The 21,846-nt window shown below is 37.7% G+C and overlaps 2 protein-coding genes across 5 annotated transcripts in view; one reads left to right on the top strand and one right to left on the bottom strand.

The window, feature by feature from the left end:
- The window catches only part of CCDC91 (coiled-coil domain containing 91), a 361,285-nt gene extending 344,417 nt beyond the window's left edge, over nt 1–16,868 (bottom strand). For 3 of the 4 annotated variants that reach the window (XM_087442627.1, XM_087442629.1, XM_087442625.1), the window contains exon 1: nt 16,722–16,868. The gene's annotated coding sequence lies outside the window, so the exon portion shown is untranslated. The remainder of the gene's footprint in view (nt 1–16,721) is intronic. The other variant, XM_087442630.1, reaches the window with a different exon arrangement.
- Nucleotides 1–21,846, top strand: part of LOC147914773 (uncharacterized) — a 59,596-nt gene that overhangs the window by 31,233 nt on the left and 6,517 nt on the right. Inside the window, exon 2 of the mRNA XM_087441913.1 lies at nt 16,500–19,761. Within this exon, the coding sequence (XP_087298039.1) occupies nt 16,500–17,056 (557 nt within the window). The 3' untranslated portion in view covers nt 17,057–19,761. The remainder of the gene's footprint in view (nt 1–16,499; nt 19,762–21,846) is intronic.

A 21,846-nucleotide genomic window follows, 5' to 3' on the forward strand; every position in this document is an offset into this window, starting at 1 on the left:
CCCCTCAGACCTCAGACAGGGGGAGAGAGGCCACTCCCACTAGGGGTGCGGAAGTAGCTTCCACTGGGGGTGGGGAGGCCACTACCACTGAGGGTAGGGAGCATGCTCCTACTGGCAAAAATACTCATCAAAATTTAGGGGCTCAATGCCTCCAGCTTCATCAAGGTCTTCCCCTATTACAACTTTCAGGATCCCATTCCTTCCCAATCAGCACCCTTACCATAATGTATTAGTTTATATTACTCTCACCTACTTGACTATGAGGTTTTTGAAGACCAAGCAGCATTTCTTTCTGTATTGTCCAGGGCCTAGTACAGGTTCCTGAAATATAGCCAGGGCTCAACAAAGATTTCTACACAACTGAATTTTGCTTCTCAACATATCTCAGTTGTCCATTATTTTAACTTTCACTAACTCAGTTTTGACAGTTATGAAATCCTTGTTTATGTATCAAAGGTCCTAATCCGCTAATAGTGTCCCTTTAACAGAAAATAGACTTGTTTACCAAGAGAAACACATAAAGGACGTGCTTGCTCACATTTTTCCAAGATGATATAAAACTTGTTCTAACCACTAATTTTCATTTTTCTTTAATGGAAAATACCAGTATCCTCAGCAGGATCACTTTTTCATCTGATCCTAAGCATGAATCCCAGCATCCTTAGCATAAATCACCTATAATTTCTTTTCACTTCCATACCTAATAAGTAATAGAATACTAATTTTATCCATAAAAGACTTCAAATGCATCTAGACTCAAATTTATCCAGAAGAACAAAATTAAATTTGCATGTTAAAAGAAAAAAAAAAAATCCCACACTTAAAGTTCTCCTTTCCCTCTATAACTGGATATATTCCTGACACACCTGACACTTCACGTGCAATATTTGAAAGACTTTTCCTCTTCACCATTATAAAGACTAACGAAGCCATTAGCTAGATGTTCAAGGCTTTCCCATAAGGCAATCTAGGCACTCTCAACATTTTTTATGTGCCCTAATGTCAGGATCCTACAGAAATGCCAACTGACCGTGTTCCTCTACTGAGTAAACATATACTCAAATCCAAAAAATGCTAGCTATTGGGTGACGGCACTGACACCAATAAGTTTTATTTACTAAGTTCCTTTAATTGTGTATAAGCATTTCTTTAATTGTGTATAAATGTCTTTGGTTGGTGTTTTCATATTTTACATTAACTAGACACCAGAGAAGAACTAGCTATACTTCTAGAAACCCACTCTATCAACTTTGGCAACTTTACAGTGAGGCTTTGGCAGCAATATGGGACCCAAACGTGGGACACCATCTGTCTGGTGATAAATAAGTAAATAAATATCTGGCCCAAAACTACACATGATTCAAACATACTAAGAGGAGTAAAGAAAAGAGAGAAACACATCTTAGAAGTTACCTAACCTGACTCTCTCTTGTGAAAAATTTAGTAATATAAAACAGGCTCTTTATATCCTTAAATCCACGACGAGTGTGGAAACTTGAAATTGCTTGTTTGGGAAAGTGCTAATTTTGCATTCTGAATGGTGAAATATGGCATTATTTCCCAAGAAATGTCAGTATGCTTCACCGCAAAGAAAAATAAACGTATCTCAGGACAGGCTAATGTGAGTATAAAAAAGCATCTCTAGTAATCATTTACAACATTAGCAAACCATTTCTATCTTCCTCAAATTGAAAGGTGAAGCAAAATAAGTAAAATATAAAATGTCACACATGTTCACATTCTAAGAACCCAAAGATGTAATACAACTACGTTTTAACCCCATGTTCTTATCAACTGTTTGAAGGCAACAATCATCCCAATGTCTTCGATAGCACTGGAAATAATATTCTCGATTCTGGCTCTCAGGTACTAGAAGATGCTAAGCCAATCAGTTAAATGCTGAGGGGAAAAAAAGTTCAGTTGCCTTTAATTACTAAGGTATTAAAATCCACAAGTACAAGTTTAGAGATTTTCACTAAATAAACAAAACAAAACAAAACCTGGGGCTTCTGGTTGTCTTTCTTTACTAGGAAATCCCATTAATCAGAAAATCCAATTTCTCCAAGAAATATGTTTAAGCATAGCACACAGTAAGTGTTCAATAAATGTTTCTTAATTTTCTCCTTTCAGCATAATCATTTTGATAATTCAATTAACTTTTTAATCATCTTTCACAAGCCCTAAGATTTCCTCTTTTTAACTTGACCCAATTATATAAGATGAAATGGCATAATATAACAGCTAACAATACTCAGTGGCCACACAAGACAAAGAATACAGAGTTTACATAAAGAGTTCACTAAGTCACTAAACAAGCAAATAGAAACAATAGAAATAACAAACAGCAACAATAACAGACCCTAGAGAGGAGAGAATCTGATTTCCAGAGCTGCCACGTTTATTTATACACACACACACACACACACACACACATACACACGTAAATTTTTTAATGTCTAGTCTTCAACAAAATTATGAGACACGCAAAGAAACAAGAAAGTTTAGTCCATACACAGAGGGAAAAAAGGCAGTCAACAGAAATAGCTCCTGAGGAAACCCTGATATTGGACTTACTAGACAGACATTAAAATCAACTACTTTAAATATGTTCACAGATATAGTCTCAAATCACCAAAGGAAACCATGCCTAAATAACTAAAGGAAAGTATGACAACAACGTCTCACAAAATAGAGAATATCAATGAAAAAACAGGATTTACAAAAATGAAACACATAGAAAATCTGGAGTAGAAAAGTACACTAACTGAAATGAAAAATTCACTAGAAGACATCAACAGCACATTTCAGCTGGCAGAAGAAAGAATCAGTAAACTTGAAGATAGGTCAATTGGGATTATCCAGTCTGAGGAACAGAAAGAAAAAAGAATGAAGAAAAATGTACAGAGTATCAAAGACCTGTGGAAAACCATCAGGCATACCAACATACGCATATGCATAACAAGAGTACCAGAAAGAGAGGAGAGAAGGAAAGTAGTAGAAAGAATATCTGAAGAAATAATGCTAGAAAATTTCAGAAATTTGATGAAAAATATTACTCTATACATCCAAGAACTCAACAAATTCCAAGTAGGATAAACTTAAAGAGATCCACACTTCAATGTGTCATAATCAAACTTTCAAATGTCAAAGACAAAAAGAGAATTTTGAAAGCAGCAAGAGAGAACTCATCACATACAAGGAACCCACAATAAGATTTTTAATCTTATTTCTCATAAACAACCACGGGGGCCAGAGGGCAGTGGGATGACACATTGAAAGTGCTGAAAGAAAAAGACTGTCAACCAAGAATTCTATACCCAGCAAAACCAATATTAAAAAAGGAAGAAGAAATTAAGACTTTCCCACATAAACAGAAACAGAGAGAATTAATCACCAGCAGATCTTATCTATGAGAAATACCAAAGGGAGTCTTTCAGGCTGAAATGAAAGGACAATAAACAGTACTTGAAACCACATAAAGAAATAAAGAGCACCAGTAAAGGTAACTACATAGGTAAATATAAAAGACAGTATAAAGGTATATTTATTTGTTAGTCTTTTTTCTCCTATCTGATTCAAAAGACAACAGCATGAAGCAAAAACTACAAATCTGTGTTGATAGGCATACAATGAGAAAGATGTAATTTTTGCAATAGTAGCACAAAAGAAGGGGAGGAAATGGAACTATATAGGAGCAAACTTTTTATAAATTTGAGATGAAGTTGGTATTAATCCAAACTAGACAGCAAATAGACTGTTACAAATTAAGATGTTATTTGTAATCCCCAGGGCAACCACTAGAAAATAACTCAAAAAGTATATAGTTAAAGAAACAATAAGGGAATTAAAATGGCACACTAGAAAATATCTATTTAATAAAAAAGAAAGCAGTACTGGAGCTTTAAGGAAAAAAAAACACTTAAGACATACAAAAACAAATAGTAAAAAGGCAAGCATAAATCCTACCCTATTGGTAATTACATTAACTACACATGGGTTAAACACTCTAATCAAAAGGCAGAAATTGGCAAAATGGATAAAAAGCAACTAGGTACTGTCTACAAGAAACATACCTTAGATTCAAAGACACAAAATATTGCATACCAGTCATTTTTGGGAGATAACTGAATATTTCATTATCAATATGCAGAGTGGTACACTATCAAGAACCCAAGGTTTGGAGCATCCATTTTCTAAATGTCTGTAAGTCACTCAAAGATTTTCATTCATCCAACAGTTATTTAATGAAAACCAACTATGTGCCACTGAAGAATACAACAATCAATAAAACCATTGTCTTAGATTAGGGAAGACAATATCCATATATAATGTAAACCACGATTAAAGCTTAACAGTGTTAAAATCTCCTAACCATTCCCATGCTTTCATGTCCTCAGATGCCATAGCTCTTGATTCAAAATGGCTTATATCAGTTCCCCTTACGTATCATTCATTTTCCCTTTTAATCATTAACTCAACAAATATTAACTAACATGTTTTATGTTCAAGGCACCTGCTAGGTGCTAGAGATACAACGATAAGCAAATTTGCCCTGGCCCTCATGGAACTTAAAGTGTCACAAAGAGAGAGAGACATAAGCTATAAAAACACATGCAACCACACAGGTGTTACAAAGATTAAGAGGAAAAAAGAATCTGAACTTCTCTGGAAGGTCAGGCAAGGTTTTCCACAAGCATAAATCTTGAGCTAAAAACCTAAAGAATGAGTAGGAGACAATTCCAGTTACATATGGAGTAATGAATATCCATGTTTACTACCATTCTCTTCTAAAACCCCACTAAAATCACAGATATATGCATAGGGAATTCAGAGAATTATCCATGTGACCAATAAATACATGGGCAAATGTTCAATCTCACTAGTAATCAGGGACAGAGATATGTTAACGACAATGAGATTTACACCCATCAGATTAGCGAAAAATACAACAGTAATTAGATCACGGATTGGCAAGGATGAAGAGCCACACTCTCAGATACTAATGTCGAGAGCAAAAATTGGAACAATGACTTTGAAGAGTAATTTAGCGATATCTAATTTGAAGATGTTCATACCCTAAAAACCAGCAAATTCTATGGCACACCCTAGAGAAATTCCCTCACACGCACAGGAGAAGATGAAGAAGAAAATTCATTGCCACGTTATTTAAAATAGCAAAATAGTAGAAATAACCTAAAGGTCCATTAAGAGAGAAAATTGATTAATAATTAATAAAAGTCAGACAACGTGATAAAGCAGTGAACATGAATAAACTAGTGTTATATGTAAAACATCGATATATTTCATAAATGTATTGTTAAAATGAACAGAGGAGGTAGCAGCAAAATGCATAAAATATGATACCATTTTCATGAAGTTTTTTAAAAAGTAAGACACCACCACACACTGTTTATGGATACACACCCACAGTAAAGTTAAAAAGGCATATAAGAAATGATAAATTACAACTTCAGAATAGTACTCCTCTCTGGAATACTAGAGAATCAGTAAACTTGAGGATGGGTTCAAGGGTTTAAATTTTATCAACAGTGATATTTCCTCTTAAAAAAATATAAAGCAAAGGGCAATGTTAAGATTAGAAAAAATGAGTGGTAAGTTCACTGGATGTCAATTAAATGAGTTAATATTTGTAAAATCCTTGGAACAGTGCCCAGAATATGTAAGCTCTATATAAGTGGGTGCTAAAATGTATATATACCCAGCCCTGGTGGTCTAGTGGTTAAGATTCAACACTCTCACCACCACAGCCTAGATTTGTTTCCCAGTCAAGGAACCACATCACCCATCTGTCAGCTGTCACACTGCGGCAGCTGCATGTTGCTGTGATGCTAAAAGCTATACCACCAGTATTTCGAATACCAGCAAGATCACCCATGGTGGACAGGTTTCAGTGGAGCTTCCAGACTAAGACAGACTAGGAAGAAGGACCTGGCCACCCACTTCCAAAAAACTGGCCATGAAAACCCTATGAATAGCAGCAAGGCATTGTCTAATATAGTGTTGGAAGGTGTCTGAGAGGATGGAGCAAAAAAGACCAAGCAAGGTTTCGCTCTGCTGTGCCCAGGTCACTAGGAGTTGAAATTGATTGATGGCACTAACAACAACTATAAAACATATATATATATATATAGTATTATTATTTAAATGTTGCAAATATTTAACTAAAAATTTTCATAGAACCCCTACCTCACACAATAAACAAAACTTAACTCAAAATGGATCAATGACCTAAATATGAGAGCTAAAACTATAAAACTCTTAGGAAAAAAAACAGGGGTAAATCTTCATGACCTTGGATTTGGCAATGGATTCTTAGGTATGACACCAAAAGCACAGGCAACAAAAGAAAAAATAGATAAATTGGACTTAATCAAAATGTAACATTTCTATCTATCAAAGGACATTATCAACAAAGAGAAAAGACAATCTATAGGAGAAAATATTTGCAAATCATATATCTAATAAGGGTCTAGTATCCAGAATATATAAAGAACTCTTAAAACTCAACAACAAAACAGTTCAATTTTAAAATGAGCAAAAGACTTGAACACATAGTTCTCTAAGAAAGAGATAAAAATAATCAAAAAACACATAAAACAATGCTCAATATCATCACTAGGGATATACAAACCCAAACCACAATGAGGTAGCAGTTCACACCCTTTAGGACGACTATAATCAAAAAAAAAAAAGGAAAATACCAAGTGTTGGCAAACGTGGAAAAACTGGAACCCTCCTACATTGCTTGTAGGAAGGTAAAATGATACAGCCACTTTGGAAATACCTTAGCAGTTCTTCAAAAAGGTAAACATAAAATGACCACACGACCCAGCAACTCCACTTGTGGATACATGCCCAAGAAAACTGAATACAAGTACTCAAACACATAATGGTACAAACGTTCATAGCAGCACTATTCATGACAGCAAAAAGGTTGGAAAATCCAAATGTCCATCAACAGACAAATGGATAAACAAAGTGTGCTAAGAGTAGTATACACATACAACAAAAAAGGAACGGAGTATTGATACAATGTGGATGAACCTCAAAACCATTATGCTCAGTGAATGAAGCCAAACACAAAAGATCACACATTGTATGATTCCATTTATACGAAATATCCAGACTTGGTGTATCCATAGAGAGAAAGCAGACTGGTGTTTGCTAGCGGCTGGGGAAAAGCGGGACGAGGGAACGACTGCTTAATGGGTGCAGGGTTTCCTTCTGGGGTGATGAAAATGTTTTAGAACTAGACAGAGTTCCACAATATTGTGGATGTACTAAATGCCACTAATTGTACAGTTTAAAATGATTACTTTTATGTGACATGAATTTCACCTCAATAAAAAAGTTAATAAAAAAGACATATTTACGAAAATGTTTGAAAAGTATCCAGTGCAGTGCCTGGTACATTACAGACACTTAACAATAGTGGCTACTATTATTGCTACACTATCATATATTGTTATATATATATTGCAATATATCATTGAATAATTGGGCCATCAACACAGGTAGTCACTATGATGATATTTGTGATACTGACATAAGTGCTTCAATTCCAGGATCTTAACCTCTGAAATCTCAGTTTCTTACTACAACTTTGATAATTTTATTTATTTATTTATTTTTCCCCCAAAGCCCCAGTAGACAGTTGTATATCATAGTTGCACATCCTTGTAGCTGCTGTATGTGGGACGCGGCCTCAGCAAGGCCGGAGAAGCGGTCGTTGGCGCGCGCCCGGGATCCGAACCCGGGCCGCCAGCAGCGGAGCGCTTGCACTTAACCACTAAGCCACGGGGCCGGCCCCTTACTACAACTTTGTAAACTTCTATTAATACTACTCTATCACTCCTACTGAACCTGCCATTCACCCCTACTGAAATTTCTAGTATTCCAACCCCTCTTTATTCTCTCAGCCCATTAATAATCCCTCCTTTCTAACTCCAACTTTCTGTTACTACTGTTACTTAAAGCTTTTGTCTTTATGACTCCAGTTTCTTCCTTGATTGTTCTTTGCCCTTCTAAATGCCTCTGCTTCTTTTCCATATGTCTAATATGGTGTGTTATACACTCAATAAATACACTCAATAGATGATAGATAAGATAGATACACAGATAGATACATAGATAGATAGACTGCTCATCCAATGTCTAGGCTTCCTCAATTGAGATTAATCAGTCTGAGAAAGAAAACAAAAAGAATGAAGAAAATGAACAGAGCCTTCGGAGACCCGTGGGAAGCCATTAAGCATGACAACATACGCACTATGCGAGTCCCAGAAGAAGAGAAAAAGAAAGGGGCAGAAAGAATATTTGAAGAAATAATGGCCAAAAACTTCCCAAAGTGTACTTCCCAAAGTACACACACACTCATCATCAACAGATGCACCCTGGAATGATTTTAAGAGCAGGAAAAAATATATGCTGATTAAAGAGTCAGATCCAGCCTTATGATTCCCAATTCACCACCATGAACTATATGCTGAATTATTTTGCTCAAATGAAAGTAACTATGATGATAATATTCATGGCCTTTCTATGTAAGAGAAAAAAAATCATCTAAAAATCTCATGCACATATTATTTCACTCGTTCTTAAGATTTTCTACTCCTAAGTATTTTGTAGGAATCATACAATAAAACAACATTTTGCAATCTGAGAGGACTCGGAGTGATCAGAGCACTTCTCATCAATCACATGGGAGTCACTTTTTATGTTCATGACTGTGACACTGAGAATAACCTTGAGGCATTCCTTTCTTCTCCTACTGACAACAAAAGAAGCAAGATCAATAACATCCAACTTTGGAACTATAAAAAATCAACTCAGTATGTCAATGACAATAAAGTCTCCTACAAAAGGTTCTTGCAACAAAAAGTACTATACAAGTATTCTTAACTAACATGACAACTGGAAAAAATCAAATATACTAAATGAGCAAGTGACATCTGAAAACACCATTCGCTTTAAGCAGAAGCTAGTCCTAAAAAGAAATTAATAAATATATGTCTCTTCTGCATAACACACAAAAAAAGAAACTTAAAATATCTAAATGCCTCAAGAAAACTATCACCAGTTATTAAACAAATACTTTCCCATTCAGCAGAATAGAAAGTAAGCATTCATTTCAACTTGTCTTCTGATTCAGGGTGGTCCATTTAATGCCATTCAGCTTTTGTAGGCTTATTTTCAATTTTTCAAGCCCACTTTGGGCAAACTGGGAATAAAAGGTATAACCTCATTTTAAGTTGTCTTTATTAAATTCATAATTAAAATAATGATACTTGATCTCACCTTTAATCACTATCTTTTACTGATGTCTAAGCACGTAATTTTTACTAATATTCATTACGCTCCCATCAGTGAAGCATATTCATAGATTAATGGATCTTGAATAATACTGCAGCGCTGTCTTTACTACAGTTGCAGAAGTTCTGAATTCTCATAATATAAAAGTAAAGCATCTTGAAATGATCGTGTAGACCATCTTTTACCACAAGGTTGGACACAACATAAAAGGCAATTTGGCTGGCCTCTCCATTATGTAGGCCTACTTTTGGTAGGAGATGCACATGCTCTATGTTAGCAAGGCTGGCAAAGGGAGAAGAAAGTCAATCGTCTCTGAATACCAGGAAAAAGTCATTTCACACTTTACAAAATAGTGGTTATTTCATTCATATAGTTAGTCTATATGACTACATGTATTGGACTGCGTTATGTAAATACCACAATGCAAACACACCCTTCTAAGGAAAATAGTTTCACTAGAATTATAACATGCTGCATTTTAAAGCAGCTAACATTCTTGGCTGATCTTCATCTATTAAACCTGTAATAAAAAAAAAATTCTTCTCATTTCAAAATAAAAAAAATTGTTGTATCCTCTGCTAGTAAATGTATCCCTAACTCTTTAAGTAGGATTATATGGCATATAGCTAACAATAGTCTTTGTACCACTTATTGGGATTTAACAGGGGCGGAAAGAGGGTACAGGTCAGAAATGTCTAAACTAATTTAAAATGAGAAAACATAAAAGGACATAAATTTGGATAAACATTTTAGAAGTAACTGATACTGTCTCATGTTGATTTATTAATTTACTTAATGAGTTTATTCTAAGCATTAAAATTAATAGATTCAGAATAAGCACAATATACAGATGGTCCCTGACTTATGATGGTTCAACTTACAATTTTTTTTTTTTTTTGTGAGGAAGATCAGCCCTGAGCTAACATCCATGCCAATCCTCCTCTTTTTTTTGCTGAGGAATACCAGAAGAAGAACATCTATCACCAATCCTCCTCCTTTTTTTTCCCCCAAAGCCCCAGTAGATAGTTGTATGTCATAGCTGCACATCCTTCTAGTTGCTGTATGTGGGACGGGGCCTCAGCATGGTCGGAGAAGCGGTGCATTGGTGCATGCCTGGGATCCGAACCAGGGCCACCAGTAGCAGAGCACGCGCACTTAACCGCTAAGCCACGGGGCCGGCCCTCAACTTACAATTTTTTGACTTTATGATGGTGCAAAAGCAATACGCATTCAGTAGAAGCTGTACTTTAAATTTTGAATTCTGATCTCTTCCTCAGCTAGCGGTATGCAATACGATACCGTCTCGTGCTGCCGGGCAGGGGCAGCAAGCCGCAGCTCCCAGCCAACCACATGATCACGAGAGTAAACAACCGACAGGCTTACAACAATTCTGTACCCATACAACCATTCTGCTTTCCACTTTCAGTGCAGTATTCAATAAATTGCATGAGATATTCAACAGTTTATTACAAAATGGGCTTTGTGTTAGATAATTTTGCCCAACTGCAGGCTAACGTAAGTGTCCTGAGCACGTTTAAGGTAGGCTAGGCTAAGCTATCATGTTCAGCAGGTTAGGGGTATTAAATGTATTTTCAACTTAATGATAGGTTTATCAGGATGTAACCCCATCGTAAGTTGAAGAAGATCTATATACAAAATGTTTACAAGAACTCGACATTGGCAGTGTAGCCTATGAATAAAAGCAGATTCAGGAAGACTTGTGATTAAACCCCAGCTCTACTACTTACTATTAATGCAACCTTGGATAAGTTTGCTCACTTGTCTGAGACTCAGTTTCCTTGTTTATTAAATGGGAAAAATACTAGCTACCTCAAAAGGTACTAATTGAAATTCAATAAAACAACATACATAAAGGGTGTTTGCATGATGCTAGGCACAAAGATTTCTATAATTCTTATCAAAAGAACATTGGTAGTATTTTACTTTACACAAAATACATCAGGAATTCCATGCAGATCATTTGCAGCAAAATAATAATGTGAATAGAAAAGTCATTTAATTATTCCAGACTCTAAACCTGTAAAATAAATGGTTTGAACTAGATAAAATCTAAGGAACTGAGTTTCTGAAATTCTAGAATTCTACCTTAAAATGATGTCCAAAAAGTCAACGATACCGACTACCACCTACCACGTTTCGCTCCAAAATTTACTACAATAAGTAGCCCAGAGGACAAATTCTAAGAATATCAACTGAAACAAAGGGGCAATGTATATTAAGAATCCGAAAAAATTTCATAGACTTAGAGTGATAACCACATTTTTCAACATCAATTAAAAGAATCTTATCAGAGTTATGCACAAAAATTTAACATTAATTCTAATGGGGAAAACAACTATCTTAACTACAAATCAAGAACTTATAAATCAAGTTCTCAAAACGTTCATGATGTACTAAGCACTCACAATGTAATGCTGAGTGAAAAGGAAAAAACATAAAACAATATTTACAATTTTGTTTTAAAAATGTTTGCAAAAGAAAAAGACTGAAAGAAAAGCCAGCAAAATATTAGCAGGAGTTATCTCATATTAATGGAAACGGGTTAACTTTTTTCTTTATTTTTTAATTTTCTATTAAATCAACTATAATTTCCACAATCATAAAAGCAATACAATATTCATTCATGATTTTTAAAAAATTCTCAGCAAACTAAAAGCTAAAAAAAAATCCTCAATCTGATGAAAACTGTATTTACAAAAAAACCTACAACTAACTTCTTAATGGTAAAAGACTACATGCATTCCCAACTAAGATGAGAAATAAGGCAAGGATGTCTGCTCTTACTTGTCCTATTCAACAGCATACCAGAGGTCCTAGCCAGTGCAATGAGACAAGAAAACTAAATAAAAGGCAAACAGATAAGAAAACAGGAAATAAAACTGTCTCTCTTGACAGACAACAAGATTGTCTCCATAGAAAATCCTAATGAGTCTACAAAAGTTACTACTACTAAGTGAATTTAACAAGATTGAGGATTCAAGGTCAATACAAAATAAAATTCCCATTTACAACAGCACCAAATAACATGAAAGCTTAGATACAAATATAACAAAATATGCATAAGATTTTTATGCTGAAAGCTTCAAAACATTAATAAGAAAAATAAAAGACCTAAGAGAGAAAGATATTTTATTAATGGATTAGAAAACAATATTAAGATGTCATTTCTCCCAAAGTTTATCTATAGCTTCAATGTATCCTCAATCAAAATCCCACAATGCTTTTTTATACAAATAGATAAGCTGATTCTAAAAATTTACATGGGAGGAAAAGGAGCTAGGATACCCAAAACAATTTCAAAAAAGAACAATAAAGTTGGAAGATTCAGACTTCCTAATTTCAAGACATACTATGAAATTACAGTAATGAAGACAGGGTGGTTTTGGCCAAAGAAGAGATACATAGAATGACGGGACAGAATTCAGAGTCCAGAAATGGATCCACACATACATAGTTAACTGATTTTTAATAAAAGTGCCAAGAAAATTTACTGAAGAAAGGAAAGTAAGGATAGCCTTTTCAATAAATGGTGCTGGACAAACTGGACAAAAAGAGAGAGAGAGAGAACCTTCACCCATATCTTGCACCCAATACAAAAATTAATCAAAAATTGATCAATATAAATCATAGACCTGAAGGTATACTATAAAACTATAAAAGTTCTAGAAGAAAACATAGTAAAAAAATCTTTGCATCTTTGAGTTAGGCAAAATTTCCTAGATAGAACACAAAAGCACTAACCATAAAAGAAAAAAAAATGATATACTGGACTTCTTCAATATTTAAAACTTGCTCTTTTAAAGACAGTATTAAGAAAATGAAAAGACAAACCACAGACTGAAAGGAAATATTTGTGAACACACATGAGATAAAAGATTTGTATCCAGACTATATAAAACTCTTACAACTCAATGAGATAATAATCCAATAAAAAATAGACAAAAGATTTGAACAGACACTTCACCAAAGAAAATATACAGATAGCAAATGACAGCAAATAACAGCACATGAAAAGATATTCAACATATTATTCAATACGAAAATTCAAATTAAAACATCAGTGAGATAGCACTAAATACCTAATAGAATAGCTAAATTAAAAATAAAATGACAGGGGCCAGCCAGGTGCCATAGTGGTTAAGTTCGCACGCTCTGCTTTGGCAGCCCAGGGTTTGCCGGAGTTCAGATCCCAGGTGCGGACCTAGGCACCACTATCAAGCCATGCTGTGGCAGGCGTCCCACATATAAAGTAGAGGAAAATGGGCACAGATGTTAGCCCAGAGCCAATCTTCCTCAGCAAAAAGAGGAGGATTGGCAACAGATGTTAGCTCACGGCTAAACTTCCTCACAAAAAATAAAAATTTAAAAATTAAAAAAAAATAAAATGACAAATGCTGACCAGGATGCAGAGCAATCGGAACCATCAAACATCACTGATAGGGATGCAAAATGAAACAGCTATCTCGGAAAATAGTTTGGTAATTTCTTATAAAGTTAAACAAACATTTGCCACATGATCCAAGAATTCCACTCCTAAATATTTAACCACAAGAAATGAAAACATATGTCTACACAAAGACCATGAATGTACAAAGAACTGTACATGAACGTTTACAGCAGCTTCATTCCTAAATGCCAAAAACTGGAAAGAACCTCAATGTCCATCAACTGGTGAATAAACAACTTGTGATATATTCATACAATGAAATAGTACTCAGCAATAAAAAAAAACAACAAAGCATTGATACATGCATCATATGGATGAATCACAAAAGCATTAGATGAAAGAAACCAGAAACAAATTCTGCATTCCTATAGGGACAGAGAACAGATGAGTGGTTGCCAGGACCTAGGGGTGAGAGGAGGGAACTAACTTAAAAAGGGGCCTGAGAGAGCTTTTTGGAATGACAGAAATGTTCTTTGTCTGGATTGTGGTGGTGGTTACACGACTACATGCATTTATCAGTTTATAGAACGAGACACTAAAACAGGTTTTTTTACTTGTAAACGATGTCTCAGTAAAGCTAAATTTTAAAAGACATAGGACATATCCTTTTGAAAAATATGCATCAAATTAAATGAAACAGGGGCCAGCCTGGTGGTGTAGTGGTTAAGTTAGTGCGCTCTGCTTCAGCGGCCCAGGGTTTGGGGGTCTGGATCCCAGGTGCAGACCTACATACCACCCATCAAGCTATGCTGTGGTGGAGTCCCACATACAAAACAGGGGAAGATTGGCACAGGTGTTAGCTCAGGGCCAATCTTCTTCACCAAAAAAAAAAAAAAAAAAAATTTAAATGAGCTAAACCCAGCTTGCTGGGTATAGGGGTAGGGGAGAGACAGTGGAGAAACCAAAAATCCTTAGAAATATTGTGACTCAAAAAAACTGATTTATCATTAGTAAATAGGAAACAGACAGACATTGATACAAAGAGCTCATCTCAACACAGTTGCCTTTTTTATTGAAGTCTCATTGTTTGGACACAAAATAAGAAAATTGATGAGCTTTCAAGAAAGACCAAAAGTCACAAGGAACAGGTTAATAAAGTAGCACTGTGATTATGAACTAGAATTTGGAAACAACTTACCTAAACCCTCCCCTTCCAATTCACTAATGGAAACAGTTTCATCCACCCCCAATGCATTTCCATCCCAACTTCTGCTATCCAGAGAAAGAAAATAAACCTTCAAATAGCTTTCTTCATTCATAAAAATTATATATACTTTACAAATCTTAACAGCTACAGCTAGGTGTTAACATAAAATGCCTCTTATAGGCAAGTTCCTATTTGTCCATTTAAGTTTCAGACCAGCTAACTAGTGACCACCTTTCTTCTTTTTTTTACTGCCACTCTCTGTGAGGACATTTGTAGTTTCTTTTTTGTCTGGTATTAAGTATTAAGATGTTTAAAATAAACAAACAAAAAGCTCTCAGAAGTTTGGGGCCCATCACTCCAATAAGAAGATACACTTTTCCATTTAATAAAAGTTAAGAGGTAAGTTGTTACTTTCATTACTTTGTATTTTTTTATGTTTATTCCATTTGGCTTATACTGTTGCCAGGAAACCAGTTCATAATAAGATTTCCCAGCCCACAGAACAACCTCCTAGCCAGCCTGGAGGATATCAAACTTTGTAACCAGAGCAATTCTCTATCACACAATTTACTGGCTAGCCAGCACCACACAGGTGCACTCTCCCTGGCATCCCCCGTGCTCCATTTACCTAACAGACACAGTACAGCCAATCCCCTCAATGCAACAGAAACTGTAGCAGAGGGCAAAGAGGATGATTAGAAGTGTATAGCTCTCCGATGGCAGAAAACGAAGCGAATTTACTGTCAGTCCCTTCACCCTACCCAACTTAATATTCTGGGTATTCTGCCTCAAATTGTGGGGTGAAATGTTAGCCCAAGCCAATCACTCCACCACGCAACATGCAAACTACTTCCAAAAGCCATCATCCAACTGCAGCCCGGATAAATATTTGGAGAGGAAGGTGGCATCAGCATCTGCATGGTTCAGAGGGGGGAGGAAAGGAAAAGAGTCGGTTACGGGGCGGCTGAGTCACCCACAGCTGTGGCCAGGAATTTACCCTCCAGGAAATCAGGCTCTGCCCCAACTCTCATCAGGGAAGCAAGTGAGAGTACCAGCAGCACATCATCCTACCAAAAACCCACTCAGCTCTGCTTTTCATAGAGTTGCCACTCCTCAAAGTGAAGCCAAAAATAGGTTTCACGTCCAAAGCGTTCCTCTGCAGAACACATCACGAGCAGATGCACGAAACATCTTTATTGTGGGGAAAGGGGGCGCACTCACGGGGATGAGGGATGCCTCGCCACTTGGAAAATTACTGGCTCTTGCCTTAACCCCGAAATGCATTTATTGCAACATGTGGCCCAAAGTAACTATAAAGTAATGTTACTGACGACGTTGTAGAGCTTTAACCCTGCTGTACTTGGCAAAGTAGAAGGGGAAACATAATCCAGCGCGATCGGTGAAAACTGGGCAAGAATCAAAGTCTCCGTTCAGTGGGAGCTTTGGTGACACAATAATCACGTGTACTTGTGCGCAGACTTTCGCTTCTAGAACGTGCAGGGGCCGAAACCTGCCGGTGAGAGCAAGCACGGGTCGGCATTCCCTGCCGAGGAGCGAGGCTCCGTTCCAGCCCGAGGCGGGTCACGCCCCCCGACTCCGGGGCCCGGCGACCTCCGGGGGCGAGGCCGGAGCAGGCGGGCGGCGGAAGCCCGGCCGCGCTCCCCGCCCGGGTGTGGCGTTCCCGGCCCGCGCCCAGGCCGCCTCCGGGAGCGCCGCCCGCCTCGCGCGGCCTCGGCCCCCAGACCCAGGCCCGGAAGGCCAGCATTCATTTACCTGCTCCCCGCTCCCGCTGCCACCGCCGCCGCCGCCGTGCCGCTCCCCGACGCCGCCAGGTGAGCCACCCCCAGCACAGACCCACACGCGCACACCCAGGGCAAGACCCCAGGCCTGTGGAGGGGACCGCGGCCACAGCCACACAACTTGGGGTAGCCCACGCACCACCCGGCTTCGAGCACCTCTACCCCCGGAAGTTGATTTCCGCCAAGGCCCGCCCCGCGATGCGCCTGTCACTCAACGCGAACATGCGCGTCACGTGGTCCCAGGCTGAGGGCCCCATCCTCGGCGCCGGCCACTGCGGCTTGGGTGGTCCACGGAGGGCTGCTCTCTGATGACTCAGGTGCCACCGCCTGTTAGTTGCAGCTCTTCATTCCTTTTGAATGACAGGCCCCGTTTCAATGCCTAATCCATGCAAATAAAACCATCCCCAAAATGACACTCCCAGCTGGGACTCTATAAGGATTGTTCTTGAGAAGAGCCCCGCGTAATCTCTTCACCACTTGGAAGCAGAGTTCAATAAATACTGGAACTGAGCTAAGTGCCTGACATGTAGTAAGTGCTCAAGAAACAATTGACAACTGCTCCATCTCCTAACTTGTCATATCTGAACTCTCAAGCACCCGGATGCACCTAAGCCCGGAGCCTCTCCAGACCACTACTATTTGACTTCAGTCAAAGAACTCTGCTCTAGAATTACTTTTGTTCTTGTCAACTCCAGATCACAGCAGTTTATACATGCCATCTGTTTGAGTGACAGTTTATTTTCAGCTGCCAGGCCATCCCCTTTTTTCGAAGCCTTCAGTCAAATAGTTTCTCCTGAAGAAAAAGAAAAGAGAATGACATAACTGACAGTTTTATTTGAAAGGAAACATGGTTATATAGATTTTTTGTGTGTATTTCAAACTGTCAATAGGTGTAAAAGGGAAACAGTCAACTATCAGGCCACTTGCTAAAGATTCTTCAATTTTTGACGTGGGACAGATTTGGAGAACATTTATGTAACAATTTTTTATTGAGTGTCTACTTGTGCTACTGGGCCAAGTTGTGACAATCCAAGAGTGGACAAGATACATTCAAGATTTTTGCTTTCAAGGAGTTTGCAGTCTAATGAGAAAGACAGTCAAGTAACCTGGGAACTTGGAGCATAAGTCTCTGGAATATTCGCCTTCATTGTATCACAGACATTCTTTTAACATTTTGGGCGACATTATTTTTCTCATCTTTCCGTTCGACAAAATTGGCTAAAGCCTATAATGATCTCTGCTCTGTACTTGAGGTGGAAAATGTCAGCCAGGAATCTGAACAAGCAATTCTCCAATAAGTGTAGGCTCCAGTGGTTAGTGAGCAGTTTCGATATTGAGCACAAATGTCACCTCTTCTACACCTTTTTTTCCCATCCACCATCTTTGTGTGCACAGCAAACAGATTTCTGTTGTAGGGAATGTGATGCTTTCTTACACGTATTTGTTTACCTATCTCCTAGACCACCAAGTCAAGGACCACTTATTTGTATATCTGGCAATCTACTTCCCAATACTCGGCAATCTGGCATGGTGTCTACTGATCAGAAAAAAGGTATTCAATAAATGTTTCTTTAACTGAGTACAATTACCTTTATATCATTTTGTGTCTCATATCTCTTTTTGCTGGAAACTTCAGATGAGTTTCTATTCATATATCTACATGTTCCCCCTGTCCCACCTAATCGATTATTGATTATTAAACAGTTTATAATAATAATAGAAACTAATATTTATTGAGCACTTGCCATGTGCCTGGCATTAGGCTAAATATTTTAAATCCATTACCTAATTTGTCACCACACTCACCCTCCAAATTAAGTATATTAATATATTCACTTTTTAGATGAGGATACAGACTTAGGGGAGGTAACTTGACCAAGAGGCAGCGCAGGATTCAAAGCCAGGTCTGCACAACAAAAGGATTTGCTTATTCACTGCAACACACTGCCTCTGCTTTTCACATCGTTTGTTTATCAGTGAATCCAAATCTCGCCACCACCATGAAGTGTTTCTTCCCTTCACAAAGTAATCTGTGATTTTTCTGCTTTATTGAGTATAAAATTCAATGGTTTTTTAGTATATTCACAGAGATGTGCAACCATCACCACAATCAACTTGAGAACATTGTCATCACCCCAAAAAGAAACCTCATGCCCCTTGTCAGTCTCTCCCCATTCTTCCCATTCCCTGCCCCCTAGTCCTAGAAAAGCACTAATCCACTTTATATCTCTATGGATTTGCCTATTCTGGACATTTCATATGAATGGAATCATGCAATATGTAGTCCTTTGTGATTGGCTTCTTTCACTTCACGTCATGTTTTCAAAGTTCATTTATACATTCATCAGTTGGTGAACATTTAGATTGTTTCCAGATTTTGGCTGTTATGAATAATGCTTCTATGACCATTCATATACACGTTTTTGTGTCAGCATGTGTTTTAATTTCTCTTGGGTACATACCTAGGAGTGGAATTGTTGGGTCATATGGTAACTCTATGTTCAACCTTTTGAGGAACTGCCAGACTGTTTTCCAAAGTGGCTGCACATTTTACTAGCAATGTATGAAGGTCCTTAATTTTTCCATAGTGCCTCTTCTTATCTCCTCTAGAGCTTATGGCTCTATTACTTTTCAGCGTACTTTCCATAAGCCATCTTGTATTATTATCTACCTTTGTTATGTATATATCTGCCGGCCATCACCCTAATGGATTGTGACCTTCTGAGATGAGAAACATGGTTCCTGCCCTCAAGAGGATCAAGTTTGAAGAAAGATAAGACAGTCAAATCAAATAGAGTGATAATAAGCACTAAAATCAAGTTTGTTGTTAAAATGTGGAGGAGAAGCACCTCACTCAACCTGCATTAAACAAGAAGTACTTCTCAGAAAATGTAAAGTTCAAGAAGAGTCTTGAAGAATCAGTAGGAATTGGCCAAGCTAAAAAGAGACAAAAGTGTGCTCCAGACAGAAGAACATGATCTGTGTATGTCTTTCCTCACCTGTGAACTGTGGAGGTAAGTACAGTGTATAGGTAGGTATAATGGAAGCAAAGGAGGAGGTGTGTGGGAATGTGGCAGGAGAAATGGGAAATGTAGATGGGGCACGATGGATGGAGAGTTGTAAACTGCTAAGGAGTTTGAAATCTATCCTGAAGGTAATGGAAAACTAATGGATTATTTAAGCAAGGTTAGGGGAGAATTACTTCAGCAGCAGTGTAAAGGATGCATTATTAGATAGGGAAGAGGTGACCAAGACTGGAAAAGCAGAGAAACCAGTTAGAAGATGATGAAATAACTAGAATGAGGAATTATCAAGGCCTGAGTTGAGGCTGGAGCCGTGAAGTTGGCAAAGCAGGTTTGAAAGGCATGTGGGCAGCAAAAAAATAGGAAAGAATTGAAGATGTATCCCAGGTTTCTGGTGCTATTCAAAGAGGTAGGGGATTCAGCAGGAAGATGGTGCACTTGCTGATAAGAATAATGAAACACTACAGCTTACTACTATTGTCATTTATATGCTGTTGCAATCACACACAGAAATGAGAGGGAGACCCATTTAAAATTTGGTTCAAATTTCAAGACCTATGATGCCACACATGCACCAAGAGAGTATAAGAAGGCTTATTACTCGCATAATGAGACTTTCTAGGAAGAGCAGGGCAGCCTTCCCAAACGAGTCCAAAATGGCTGGGGTGGCAGGGGGGAGGCAAGGCGTGAGACTGGCCTTTGGGGGTTTTATGGTGGCTAGGGCATGGAGATAGGGCGAAGCTTCCCATGCAGGGGCCAGGGCTTGTGTGGCTTGAATTTCCCACCACCCTTGACACCAAAGAAGGGAGGAGCCAGGCTTTTTTATCAACCTGCCCAGATGTAGGGCAAGAGGGAATGGGTGAGGGCTTGAAAGTTGTCAACAGTCAAACCTCAAAAATGTAGTCAGAGTCTTTATTACATATATTTAGAATTAGTTTTTTTTTTACTCCAACAAAGAAAATAATACAGTTGTTATATATTTATATCCTTCGAAAATGACTATAGTAGACACTTGCCTTCAAAACGTTTGTTCCACTCTTCCCATATGGTGCAGCACACACCTAAGAAGTTTATGTGGAATTAACTTTACCCTTATCCCAAAGTTAATCCAATCAGGATAATCTAATCCTAACCTGTGGTGTTCCCCTGGCCACAAGAAGTGCTTTGGAACTGAGCACCAATCACAGGACTTTTGCTCCAAAATTGTGTGGTGTGCCTCCCTTTCACCCTCTTGATGTGAATATGAAAGCATGTGGTCCTTGCTGAAGGCAGTCATCTTGTGACCAAGAAAATGAAAGAGACATGGAGCTGGAACCCTGATGAAATAAACAAAAGATTTATAACATTGTATATAGGCAAAAGGGTTTAAAGAACAAACTGTGAAAGTTTTGAATAAGCACCTTTCTGGCCCCTTCCTTTTTCTATACTGGATTGTTCAGTTATGTGAACCTTCAAATCAAATCAACAGAGTTTGATCTTTCTGCTGCTAGTCCTCACAGGTATTGAATATTGTTTAAATCAGTTTGAATTTGTTATTGTTATACCTTACCTCAAAATACCTTAGTGCACATAATGTGATATAAATATTACTTAATTTACTTTATCCTTTTATGGTCATCAGTTACCATAACCTAGAATTCACACTTTAGAAATATTCCGTGGTATTTAATCAGAAAGGCTGCATTCCAAATGTAGCCACAATATGTACTTCAGTGATCATTATCTTCCATTAACACCTTCGCTAATCAATAAAATGAATGTATAAATGGGTTTTCATAGGTGAAATTAGGGACTTGTTGATTAACATAACAGATGTTATAAATTGACTCTCGCTGATGAACCAGGATGTTCATGATATGTAGATTGAATGAAATATTTCAGAGACCGTCCCTACCTTGCATAACCAAGGTTATAAGAAGCTAACAAGCTCTGTAGTCTACACTCTTAGGAACAACACCATTTAGACCTCAACCCTAAGTGTCTAACATCCTAGTAATCTTAAGCATGCCAGAGGTGGAACAGTTTAATTTCTGCTTAACTAAAGGGACATGCTTATTATGGAGATGACTGAAAACA

Source organism: Ceratotherium simum, chromosome 17 (assembly GCF_057802395.1).
Source record: "Ceratotherium simum simum isolate JZ-2026a chromosome 17, ASM5780239v1, whole genome shotgun sequence".
Classification (NCBI taxonomy): domain Eukaryota; kingdom Metazoa; phylum Chordata; class Mammalia; order Perissodactyla; family Rhinocerotidae; genus Ceratotherium; species Ceratotherium simum.